The sequence below is a fragment of the Cajanus cajan genome, chromosome 3, assembly GCF_000230855.2.
Source record: "Cajanus cajan strain Asha chromosome 3, NIPB_CcT2T_4, whole genome shotgun sequence".
NCBI classification, from domain to species: Eukaryota; Viridiplantae; Streptophyta; class Magnoliopsida; order Fabales; family Fabaceae; genus Cajanus; species Cajanus cajan.
The window spans coordinates 61,841,583-61,855,661 of NC_138519.1; the positions used below are offsets into that span (position 1 = coordinate 61,841,583).

Here is a 14,079-nt window from a genome sequence, read left to right on the forward strand (position 1 = left end):
TGATTTTTATTCTCTTAAAAAGTAAGAAAAAAAAATATTTCAATTAAGCTGAAAATATAGGCTAAATATTTATTTTGGTCCCTTATAATTATTTTTTTTTGTTTCAATGTAGTCTCATTTTTATTTTTGGTCTCAATTTGGTCCCAGACTAATTAACCGGTTTCAATTTGGTTCCAAATAAATTAATTGGTTTCAATGTGGGACTTTCATTCAAATTTCTTTAACGGAGTTAACTATTGGTTACGTGAATGCCACCTAGATGCATAGGTGGATGCCACGTGGATGAAATTTTTTTTGAAAACACCTGGAACCAGAACGGCCCGTTCTGGTTGCGCTTTTGGTGTGTTAATTTTGTATCTGAAACGGGCCGTTCCAAATGCAAAATTTACATACCAAGAGTACACCAGAACGGACCGTTCTGGTTTCAGAAAACTCAGAATAGAATACTATTTATTAATTTTATTAAAAAATGTAGTAATTTTGAAAAATATTTTTTTATGGTAAAAATTTTAAAATTACTTATTTTTATAAAAAAAATTGTCTTATAAATAGAGTAATAACTTTTTCTTTTTCTCTTTCTATCTGAAGAAATATATAAGTGTCACTTTATAATTTTTTGTAACTTATTTAAAATTAGAGGAATAAAATGATAAAAATTAATAGGATAAACATAATAAAATTATTAATTTATTTTCTTTTAGTATCCTCTAAATTTTTACATTCATTTAAAATAACAATATTTTATATGTTAATTTGAATTAATTTAACGAAGTATTATATGATTTTTAATTTTTTAAAATTTTTTATAAATTTGATCTATACATGAAAAACTTTTTAATTTAACAATTAAATTCTTAAAAATTTGATATAGAACATTAATTATTAAATAGAATAAACCTATCAAGACTTACTATTGAAAATTTTTTCTTCATTAAAAATAAAAATAATTTTACCACAAAATAAAAAATAATTAAACAATAAAATAAAATATATAAAAAATATTAATATATTTATTATATTAGATATAACCGCATAATTAAATATAATTAATAATGTCATTTCATCATGTACTGTATAGTGTCATTTCATTGACAATATAGTGTCATTTCATCCTTTACTGTATAGTGTCAATTTAGTAGTAAGTGGTTCATCCTTTAGTGATACATTGCATTGTCCTTAATAATACATTGTATAGCCTAACTGTTTAGCAATTGAAGTTATCAATTTCCATTGACAATATTACCAAATTCAGTGTTTGAAATGCTTTGTACCTTGGGTCTTTTTCCTTCCATGATTCACAACCGTGAACTATAATAATTGATCGTTTATGTTTAGCAGTCTGGAACCAGAACGGCCCGTTCTGAAACCAGAACGGCACTTTTAGTGTGTTAATTTTGCACCTGGAACGGGCCGTTCCGGATGCAAAATTGTCACACCAAAAGTGCAACCAGAACGGGCCGTTCTGGTTCCAGGTATTTTCAAAAAATTGTCATCCACATGGCATCTACGTGGCATCCACCTATGCATCCACGTGGCATCCACGTGACATCCACCCATGCAACAGTTAACTCCGTTAAAGAAATTTGGACGGAAGTCCCACATTGAAATCAATTAATTTATTAGGGACTAAATTGAAACCAATTAATTAGTTTGGGACCAAATTGAGACCAAAAATAAAAGTGGGACTACATTGAAACAAAAAAAGATTATAAGGGACCAAAATAGGTATTTAGCCGAAAATAATTATTTAAAGATTCAGGCTATTTTAAAAAACCGATAATATATTATTTTTTTAGTGGTTAAAATAACTGTCAGAATTATAATATTTTGTGGCGATTTTTAGAAATTGTCAAAAAAAATCCTACTAATTTTAAAAATATTATCTTCTTTGTTAAAAATTTCAAAAATCGCAGCAGATATATTCAACGCTTAGAGCTAGACTTTTGTTCACTAAAACAATCATAATTTGAATTCTAGATCTCCGTTTTACATGATTCCAACTCCATTGGAAAGATAATATCCAAGGCTACAACTTTAATTCAGGAAGGCCACAAAAACTAATTCTGTCAACATGGTACTCATACTGGCACAATAAAATTGTAGAGAAAACATCGCCTAAACCAGACAACAATAATGTACTAACATCCCACAAAAATACCTCTACCCTTCCAAACTCACTCCTTTCCACCTTAAACTCATCCAAACTTCCCACTGCAATCCTAAACCCAAGAAACTCATACATTCAACACAAAAGACTTAAAACTGAATGAAAATCCACATGCAACCTAAACCTTAAAAAGGTTAACAGGCAAGCATCAAAACTTAAATAAATCACCAACACTTCAGCCTCTCATCAAGAATTTTGAAATCCCACTTTTCGACATACAACCTCTTTGAATTTCATCGCTACAGCTATAGATTTTGGAAACTCCATCAACCATAGGCTCTTAATACCTTCGTCAAATCAATAACTCAACCAAATCTAAGGTCCCAATAGTTTCTAGTTGATTAGAACAATATTTTGTCCACTACTACTCGCACATATGCTTGCAATACAAGCGATACCACCCAACCACTACTTCTTACGTAAGCAAGAAGTATCAAACAAATAAGAAATCATAAGAATGAAGAAGAGTAGTCATAAATAGCATCATCTAAGCTATATCATGTCTATCAGCCAAATTTTGAGAAAACAATACACAATTAAGCACAACACCAACAACACAAGGGAAAAATCATCATCATCATCATCATAAAGCAAAACACCGTCAGAGTACACAACAAGCAAAACATTGTCAGAGTACACAACAGAATTATGATAAGCACATAACACACATGTCCGGTTTGAATCAACCTGGCTCTGATACCACTAAATGTGACACTCTCTACCCCAACATACATATATAATAATTATAAAAAACATATTCTTTGGTTAAATAAAATCTTTAGAATTAAAGCAACGGTTCCACTAACATAAGAGTAGAGAATTCACATTCGTAAACTTAAATCATGGTCAAATGCGGAATTTATAAGAAAATGAAACATGATTTTTTTTTCCAAAACAAAATAACAATAATGAAATCCTAAACTAAGCCTAACTACGCCCCGATGTCACATATCCTATCAAAGCACGCCCAATTGAAGCCTAAGCCTCATCGCCAACATCCTCATGTTTATGATCACCTGCAACACAATAAAATACACATAGAACAACAAGGGAGTGAGAAACATCTCACTCAGGTTCAGGTGAAGAAATAAAGGTTAGACAACACACTCACACACAAAAAACATAATACAAGTCACAAGCACAAATCACATGTAAACAATACACATACACAATTAGTATCACATGCACACTCATTTATCATGCAATGATGTCATGGACTCAACTCATAAATGCATGTATGTGGTGTCAATCACATATCACATATGACTAGTATGTTGCTAAACAACACACCTAAGATAGTCTAGGAGTACATGTAGGGAGCTACCCATACACTCTCAACTAGAAGGATGTACTGCTAGGGTTTGGTCGGGATAGCGAAGCTACGCAAGTTACGTCTCGTGCTCACAAACGAGCAAAATCGAGACATCCAAACTGCATTATCCCCTAGGACTCCCCCAAGCTGTAACACAAGGAGGGCCTTCCCTAATGGTGTACTCCACATCGTACCCATCACATAGATGCACATGATGCATGCACTAGTACAAAAGAGGTGTACTACGTCGGACATTTTCAGCTTTTTACGTCAGAAAACGTACTGATGTAGAAGCGGGAGACGTAAATTTTACGTCAGATTCGCAAAATCGACTTAAATTTACGTCAGACATTACGACATCCGACGTAAAAAAATAGGAAAAAAATTATTAAAAAAAACATAAAAATGCCAGCAGAACGGGCCGTTCTCCAAGCAGAACAGGCCGTTCTGCTTGTAGGACGGGCCGTTCTGCTTGCAGAATAGGCCGTTCTGATTCCAGAACAAGCCATTCAGCTTCGTATAACAACTTAAAAGAAAACGCACACTACCTATACAAATAGAACAACCAAAAAATCAAATAAAACAGATAGCCAGAGTAGCAATGCGAAGTAGAAAAGTGTTAAGGAAACCTTGATTCATACCTGAGGAGCAGCAACAATGTACAAATGAGTAACAAAGGGTTCATCCCTCTACAAAAGACAAAAAAAATGATTCAGTAACAAAGGAGAGGGAGAGGGTTTAGAGAGAAAAAAATGAAAAGTGAGGAAGAGTGAATGCGCGCGGTGTGCCTCGCGCTCTCTTATTCAAATTTGCGTCCTTTTTTACGTCAGACCTGGTAGGGTCCGATGTAAAAAGTCCAATCTACGTCGGACACAACACACCTCCGACGTAGATTGGACTTTTTACATTGGACCTTACCAGGTCCGACGTAAAAAAGTTTGCAAAAATTACAAAAATGTCACCGCGTTTTTTTTACGTCAGATTTAAGTATTTCTGACGTAAAAGAGGTGACGTAATATGCTAATTTTCCACTAGTGATGTCACACAATCATACTTCATTGACTCATCATTTCACTTGTCATAGTTTCTCATATAACCTGTCTCATTGTCACATATCATCATGTCTCATGTCTCATATTCACTTTTCACATTTCACATTTCTCATAATCATAGCTTATCTCATTTCATCACGTTTCACATTCTCATAGTCATAGTGTTCACAATAGCGTGTCATTCACATCTTGTCTCATGTCATTTGTTCACATTTCACATAGTCATACTTATAATTGTTCCCCAAAGGGTTTCACACAGGAACCCATAGAACACTCTAATTCATATCAAAACTTATCTAATTTTGAAATTAAACACATATAAACACTCAACATCACACAAGGAACGCAACAGAACATTCATAAAGCAAAACAGAAAACATTTATATTTTGCTTGTTCCTAGAAACATGCATCAGGCAAGGGATTGGGGGCCAATCCTGCTACCCAACAATTATTCCCACACCCTCGAGTGAGGTTTCTCACTCCCCCTTACCTGGATAAGCAGAAGATGAAGTTAGAGCAGAATCTAGTTGATCTCCTTCTCTTAGTTCTCCTTGGTCTTCAAAGAGTGTGTCAAGAAGCAATGCTTGAGTATGCTATTTATAGACGTTAGAAGTGGCCAGAACGGACCGTTTCGAATCCAGAATGACCCGTTATGGATTCATTTATCATTGTTAAATTCGCATCTAGAACAGCTCGTTCTTAAACCAGAATGACCCGTTCTGAAGTTGAATTTTAACTCATAATGGCCATGTTTGGAACGGGTCGTTCCCAAAGTGGAACGGCTCATTCTGGGTTAGAATTTTACTCATAATTGTAACATCCTGAATTTTCTACTAGTATAATGGTTAATTATTATTTATTTTTATATTTATGGAGATTATTTTCTTATAGTTATTTTAATGGGTTTTATAGGATGTTTTAAAGGTTTTTAATAATTATTAGTATTTTAATAATAAATATTTATGAAAATTATTTTTGGATAATATTTTGATTTTTAGTAGCCCAGAACGGGCCGTTGTCAAACTGGAATAGGCCGTTCTAGACTACTAAAATGGACTAGAAAGACTAGACTGGAACGGGTCGTTCCAACAAATGATTCTATGAGTAAAATGCGAAGCCAGAACGGGTCATTCCAATTTGGGAACAAGTCATTCCAGATATGGTCGTTGTAGGTAAAATGTGATTTCAGAACGGGCCGTTCTAGTTTTGGAATAGGTCGTTCTGAATGTGAAATTTACGTATGATGAACGAGTTCAGAACGGGCCGTTCCGGATTTGAAACGGATCATTCTGGCAACTCTTGATGCCTATAAATAATATGCTCTGGCGCTCCTAAAAGGGCATTTTTTTCACTTCTAATATCTTTTTCTTCTACACTCTCTAAAGACCAAGGGGAACCCAAAGGAGGAGACTAGCAAGATCCTGCTTTAGTTTCAGCTCCTAATTATCGAGGTAAGGGGGGAGTGAGAAACATTGCTTTAGGTGTGAGAATATATGTTGGATAGTGGGATTGACCCCTAATCCTATGTTTGTTGTATGCCTATTTATGAGAGATTTTTTCTAATTATATATGTTTCTTCTATTTGCTCTTTTTATATGTAAATAAATGTATGATTTGAGATCTCTATAGGTTCCTATGGGAAACTCTAAGGGAATGCATTGGTGATTGTAAGAGGAAATTGTTTAAAGAGGTAATTGTATGAGTAAATTGTACTATTTTAAATGTTTATTGTATGAATTAGAGTGCTCTGTGGGTTCCTGTGAGAACCTTATGAGAAACAGGCATATTTCTAATATTTTCTGTTTTATCTTCTGATTGTTCTGATATATTCCTTGTTGAATGAGATGTACGAATATGTGTTTAATTTTGCAAATAGACAAGTTTTGATATGAATTAAAGTTCTCTGTGGAGACTATGTGAATATGATGAGATATAATGATGAGATATGATGGTGTGATATGATGATGTGATATTATGATGTGATATGATAATGAGACATGACAATGTGATATGATAATGAGACATGACAATGTGATATGATAATGAGACATGATAATGTAATATGAGAATACATAGAGTCTTGATTGACATGCATCATTTGCATAAATGTTTTTAAGGGTACGATATGGAATACATCGCCAGGAAAGGCCCCCTAGTGTAAGTCCCAGTCTCGCCCATTATGTGCATGGGATGTATCTTATGTGGCTTAGCTATCCCGACGAGATCTTGGTCGTATGTCCCTCTAGTGAGAGTACGCAGAGGGTGTGACTCGGCATGTACTCCTAAACTACTCTTCGTGTATTGCTAGCGGCAATATGCCATGTGATATGTTATTGGCGCCACATGCATGATAATATGTAGTTCGTGTCCATACATATGCATTCTTAATGCTATATGATAAATTGATGTTTTTATGTCTTAGATGAGTTAGATGTGATATTATTATTAATCTATCTATGTTATACATGTCTTGTTTGTGTTTGACTATCTGGTGTATATTCCTACACTATGAGTTAGAGTGAGATGTTTCTCACTCCCTTTTCTTTTGTGTTGCTTTCCTTTGACTATTATACAGGTGATCATCAGCGTGAGGCTGAGGATGTTGGTGATGAAGCTTAGGCTTCTATGTTGAGTTTTGCTCTAATAGGACATGTGACATCAGGGCGTAAATAGGATTAGATTAAAATGTTTTTTTTATTAAATTTTTTTGGAAACCTTAGCATCTTTTCTTTGTAATTTTCGCTAATTGAGTTATTTGTTTAAGTTATTGATGTGGTACTACTCTCTATCTAAACACGTTTGGTATTTCAATTATGAAAAAATATGTTATTCAAATTTTATTACCTATGTATTATGGTATGCGGGGTAGAGGGTGTCACAATAACAACCTGTGTTGAAATGACCCGTTCCAATCTAGAATTTATAGGTCTTTTTAATAGTTTAGAATGGTCCGTTCCAATTTGAGAACAGCTCGTTCTGGGCTACTAAATCACCCTAATATAATTTATAAAAATTAAGGTGTTACAGTTAACACACCTTCCTTATACACAACATTTTACTCGCTCATCTTTTAAAGACAAAACTGTAACGAATCAATGAGCACTAAAATAAACAATATCTCAAACAATTATTCTAACTATATGCCATCAGACTTATTATCCAAATATAAACATTTTTTTAGCATGATTTTTGCATGTATTTTTCATTGAATTATTTCTATAGAAGAAATGAAAAACTAACTCTTCCGATATGAAATTAAAGTTTTAATATAGTAAAAATTATTATATTACTTTTATTTATTTATTTAATACAATAAAAATCATTAATTCTCATATTATATTTATAAATATTTTTAAAAATATTTATAACCAATTAAATTTTCATGATTTTTATAAATTACAATTTTTATAAATTATGATTATAATAAATTCATAATTTTCATACATGAAAAATATATCGTTTACTAAACTCTCCTAAATGTTGAGGTCCATTTCTTTATATCAACCTGCTCCAACACTGAACTAGCTAAAACTTCTCAATGACGCATAAGAAGCATAAAGACTTTGGTATACTCCAATCTTAAAGGACAAACAACAAATTTAATTTTCTACAGTCTTAGTGGAGGGCAAGGTCCTAACAATTTCGTGGGAGTTTCAGGGACAATTCCCTTTCCCGACCACGTTTTTTCATATCGTGTCACACAAGCACCTTTCGCTATCCAATGTCACGGTCTTTTAATGACAAAATAAAAGACCATGCAACTCTCAACGGATACCTAGTACCTAGACACACATTTCACACGATTTTAGATTTTGGTAAGAGTTACATTATTTATATAATAAAAACTTACAATACTTTTATAATATCAGTTTTCTTTATGTGTATATCACATTATTCATATTATCTCATTATTTTTTTCTCTTTTCTTTTTAATATCTCGTGTTTGTAAATAAATTGTATTGAAAAAAAAATGTTTAGATAAATTTTTCTAAAAGTACTTGGAGAAAAAGAAAATAAGGAGAAAAAAATCTCTTTAAATTGAAACTTATTAATGCATGAATTAAAATAAATTTTTAAATAACTTAATTTGAAAAATAAGTTAATTTGAAAATAATTTTTGGTTAAATTAATAGCTAAATTATATTTTTCTATCCATTATCTTATTTTTAAAATTCACGGGATTTTCACCGTGTATAAAACTCTTTTTAGTTTAAATGTTAATTGTATACAATAATTTTTTTTATAAGTAAACCTAATGAGATAAATTTTAAATTTTAAATCAACCAAAAAAAATATTTAAAATCATTTTTCAAAATTGAAAACTATTGATGTTTTAAAATGGTCAATTCGACTCAAATTTTAAATTCAAATAAATATTTTAAAAGATAAAGTATTAAATTAAATAAATAAAATAAATAACTAAAACTAAAAGTATAATTTAATTTAAATTAATTTAAAATGAGTTTTACAAATTAATTTATACATAAATTAAAATAGAAAAATTAATTTTACTTTTTTTCTTTTTATTTTCATTTTTCAGATATTTTTATACATTTCTTAAGAGAAATTCTACGGTATCTTTATATATTTGAAAGATTTTAAAACTATTTTTTTAAAATACATGAATATTTGATGTTTTAGAATAATTTGATTATATTTATTTATTTTATGTAAATATATATTTTCTTAAAATTCTTAATATATATTATATAAAATGTTTGGATTTATTAAAGATATTTTTTATATATTATGAATCATGATAATTTATGATTTTTCATATTTTTGCGTAAAGTTTGAGAAACAAATTGAATAAAGAATTTACAAAATCTTCCTTTATTTCAGTAAATAATTTTTTTTTTTTTGAAGTTATTTTGATTTTCACAAAATGATTTGAAATATTTGAGATTATTTGTTTCCAGTAACACATCACTTAATGTAGAAAAAAAAATTGAAAGTGAAAAGAAAAAAATTATATTTTAAGTCATTTTTATTAATTTTAAAAATTGACTATAGCAGAACATGTTAATTTAAAAGGTAGTATACTAACTCTCATTTCTTAATTCGCAAGTAAGTTCACAGTCATTGCGTCATTCATTGATCTTTCCAAGTCTTTGTCCTCGTCCGCATTGAATTAGCAACTTCATTGGAAACTTCATGTCATGTTCTTTAACTTTTGCAGCTTGTGTTATAAAGTAAAAAAACAGAAAAAGTGATGTCTAGCTATATATAACTCAATTTCCAACGACGCGTTTATAAATAATGCACTATTTTCTTGTGGTAAGTATATATTGTTGTTAAATACTCCCCCACGTAAGCATGGCAACTCGGCGGGCGGGGCTAGTTTTACGTTCCCGCTCCTACCCCGCTCCCGCCTCCGATACTCGCCAGGAGTAAAATCTAGGTCTTCATTCCTACTTTTGGTGGAGTTCGGATTTTCTCGCCCCGCCCCCGTTCCCGCCCCGCCCCCGTTCTCGCCCCCCGCCCCCGTCCCATTCCTATTTTTTTTCTTCTTTTTTTTTCTTTTTTTCTTTTAAATAAATATGAACAATTTATAAAAAATAAAAGAAATAAAATAAAATAAATTTTTATATATAAATATTTTTAATTTTAGTTTATATATATATAAATAATTTTTTAATTATATTATTAAGCGAGGCGGGGACGAGGGTGAGTATGGGAGCAGGAGCGGGGGCGGGGTGGGTATTAACATCCCCATCCCTGTTCTCGCCCCCAATTTTATCAATCGGGAAAAACCCGAACCCGAACCCGAACCTGATAAACACGGGTTTTTCCCGTCTAAATCGGGACGAGTTCGGGCGGATATCCACAAGGACGGGTTAGATCGGCATGACTACCCCCACGTATTATACATAACGTTTTGACGCTTCTCTTTATAGTGAAACTCTCATGAAGGTTCTCTTTTATTCGTTATATATACATGAGACCAAGAACTCAATCTCCACAATAAGTTGAGGACTCAGTGTCAATTCTCTCTTGTGATATGACAATGGAGCAAACACGTAGCAACATAAATATATCTGGATTATCTTTCTGTCTTAGAATTATCCTCAGTGATGTTGCATTTAATGGTTTCTTCTCAATTTTATTTTTTTGTTCCCGGTCTCTGTGGAATTGGGCCTTCCAAATTTGGAAACGTGAATGGCCCAAGCCCAGAAGCTACTCAAATGGTGAACCAGCGAGTGGTGCAAGAGTGTACAAAGAAGAAGTGGTTGAGATTATGAAAAAACTGGGAATAAGTGTTGAAGTAGAAGGTGGTAGAATAGGGGACTTTGGTGAACAAGAAATTAGTGACATGTTTGAAAATGAGGTTGTTAGCGTGGGAGAGTTGGAGGAAGCTTTCAACGTGTTCGATGAAAACAAGGATGGGTACATAGACGCTGAAGAGTTGCGAAGGGTGTTGTGTTGTTTGGGTTCGGAGAAAGACATTGTGCAGTGTCAGAAAATGATTAATGTGGTTGATCAAAATGGAGATGAACTAATTGACCTCAACGAGTTTTTCATGTTGATGGAACAGAGTTTTGGTTGAATCGTGTGTTAGTCTTGCATTGCAGGTGATGGTTTTTTTTTTTTTTTCTCTGTGGGGTCATTAGCATTTTCTTAGGCTTAATGTTTTACGTCATCGTTGTATATAAAAAAAAAAATATGTTCAAAACCTTTCCATGTATTAAGTTTGCTATGTTAATTCTGTAATTTATTTCATGTTTTTATCTAATAATGCAGTTAGTTACCTTACCATAAGGCATTTGTTAATGCTAAAAAAAACAAATTAGAAATGACAAAATAAATTAACGTTATTATGTGTAGTTATTTGGATTTCATTTTTCTTCTTCGACCTTGTAGTGACTGTGAGAAAGGAATGTTAACGAGAGCAAAAATATTCAACAAATTAAACTTAGAAAAATAAGGAAATGTTTAAATGTATTTTTTAAATTTTTTAAACTATAAGATAAATTTGTTTTTTTTCCTTAAATTTAAAATTAAATTTTTTAGTCTATGTAATTTGAAAATGACTTGTTTCATCTTTCTATTCAAGTGTTACTAGTGAGTCTTATAATGACCCTATAGATCATTAGACTTAATGACTCAACTAATAGCTGCCAAAAAAAATAAAGTTACTATTACCTAAGATTAACATATTTATAATATCTAGATACATAGAGTAATTTTATACTAAAGTATGAAAAGAAATTATAGTTGTTGATCAAGCAATACTACTAAAATCTAGTTACATCAAAATAATTCAAAAGATCCACACTATCATCACTAGCATGACCCCAAATGAACTCAATCAGTAACTTATTTCTACTCTACTCTCATACCAGGTATGATCATCGCACTCTAACTACATATAATCATGCAAAGGTAAGTTAGATATAAAAGAATCCACAAAGAATTAGAATAGTTCCACTACCAACGTAAGCAACTTATATTGTTTCAATGTATTAGTGTGCAACTTGTCAACACAATACAACATGATGCTCATCTATAGTAACACAAGAATGCAACGCACACCATTCAGATAGCATGTGAACAACATGAACTTCAACACGTCGCATGCAAAACTTATTATTCAACTAGAGCCACACTACAACATGACATATGCATCACATAATTCAACAATTCAATCGCATATGCATAACAAATCAACTATATGCGTTGTCACGCATTTTAACTATAGAGATCTCTAACATAGGTAAGTAGTCTAAGAAGCTTGACCCTACCAAACTAACAAACAACTTTTTTCAATTCAGTTAGATCAACAACCAATTTTGGTAAAAATCCACACAACAACATGGTTTCTTGGATGTCACCACTTAAACTAGGAAGTCTAGTATTATTATCAGGGTAAAACAACTAGAGTGTGAGCCTATCACGAAATTAGCTAGCATAACTAAGTCACCTATGAGATTAGTTTGTCAACTACCCTCCAAATGCTACGTTCTTCCAGTACTTAGTTCGGGATTTTGACCCCTCAACCTTGTGTCTTACTCTAATTTGGTCGCTTTATACAAGTATGCCTTAACCTTGCCCACATATAGATCAACAGTGGTTGCTTGTAGTTGGTATGCCTTTACTTAACCCATATGTTGGTCCAAATAAGAATTAATCCACCTAACAAGATGAATTTTAAACCAAGAAAAATAACTAATACAAATAGAAATGACAGATAGAAGAAAACTAAAAAACTAATAACATTTGATCATGTTCATAGAATGCAGAAATTAAAGATGAGAGAAAAAGAAAGAAGAGCACCAAGTTTTACGTGCACTACAAGAAAATGACGATTTTGCGACAGTTATGTGGCCTACATTGTGACGGTTAGAACTGTCGCAAAGACACCATTGCGACGGTTCACAACCGTCGTAGAAATGTCCGTCACGAGTGAATTTTGCGACAGTTACTGGAACCGTTGCACAAACCGCCGCAAAATTGGAATTGCGACCCTTACAGCACCCGTCGCACTAACTGCCTCTCAATCAGTCGCTAAATATTTATTTTTTATTTTATTATATTTTTTAGACGTCTCAAATTTGGTTGCTATTCTTCTCAAGGATTCTATTTCACAATACTTCACTTTTTAGCATGTTTTGTCCTTACTTACACAGTTTCTAGGAAACTTTCCAGAAGGTCACTCATCCCTGTATTACTCCAAGTCAAACACACTTAACTATGGAGTTCTGATGAGATAAGCTACAGAAAAGCAAATACATGTTGTCAGTATAAGTAGTACAAATTAATTCATTTAAGTCATTCTCAACTATACAATCTCATACTTATACTATCTTTGGATCCCTCTCATTCCGGTGTGTCCAAACCGTTATAAATATATAATAATTATATTACTAATAATAATTATATTATATTTAATTAATATTTATTTATATATATACTTACTTTTATAATTAACAATCTACTTATTTTATTTAAAATTAATATTATGATATAATTTAAATTATTTATTATAAATTTAAAAGTTTAAATAATAATTTATATATTTTAAAATGAGAAAGGTTATAATAACACCGGTGTAACTTTTACTAAGTATTACACCAGAATTTTGTAAATCCAACCGTTAGATTGAAAGTTCATATCACTTTATATGTTTATATCAAATTTTGTTAAAATTGAACAACTTGAAGGTAATCAAAGTGTATATATTTTAGTAAAAAACTTTCAATCTAACGGTTGAAATTATAAAATTCACATTTAATATAAAGTTATTGAGCGGTGTAATACTTAGTAAAAGTTACACTGATGTTATTATAACCTTTATCTTTTAAAATATTATTTTTATAAATTAAATTTTAACATTTTAAATAAATTATTAATTAACTTATTTTATTTAGTCATCTTAAATCTAAGATATAAAATTCAAAAAATGTATTTATCCTTGTTTTATTTTCTAATCAATTTTTTCTATATTAATTATTAGTAAAATTTAATAACTTTTAATTTAATAATTGGATCGATAAAATTTAACTTATACCATGAGTTATTGAGTGGAGTAACTTTATTAAGAGTTATT

The 14,079-nt window shown here is 31.5% G+C and overlaps 1 protein-coding gene across 1 annotated transcript; it reads left to right on the top strand.

Annotated features, from left to right (window-relative positions):
• The first annotated feature begins 10,478 nt into the window (after positions 1 to 10,478).
• LOC109803243 (putative calcium-binding protein CML45) lies at positions 10,479 to 11,356 on the top strand. The gene has a single exon (XM_020364732.3). The coding sequence runs from the start codon at positions 10,534 to 10,536 to the stop codon at positions 11,077 to 11,079; it is 546 nt and encodes a 181-aa protein (XP_020220321.1). The 5' UTR covers positions 10,479 to 10,533; the 3' UTR covers positions 11,080 to 11,356.
• Positions 11,357 to 14,079: the final 2,723 nt, after the last annotated feature.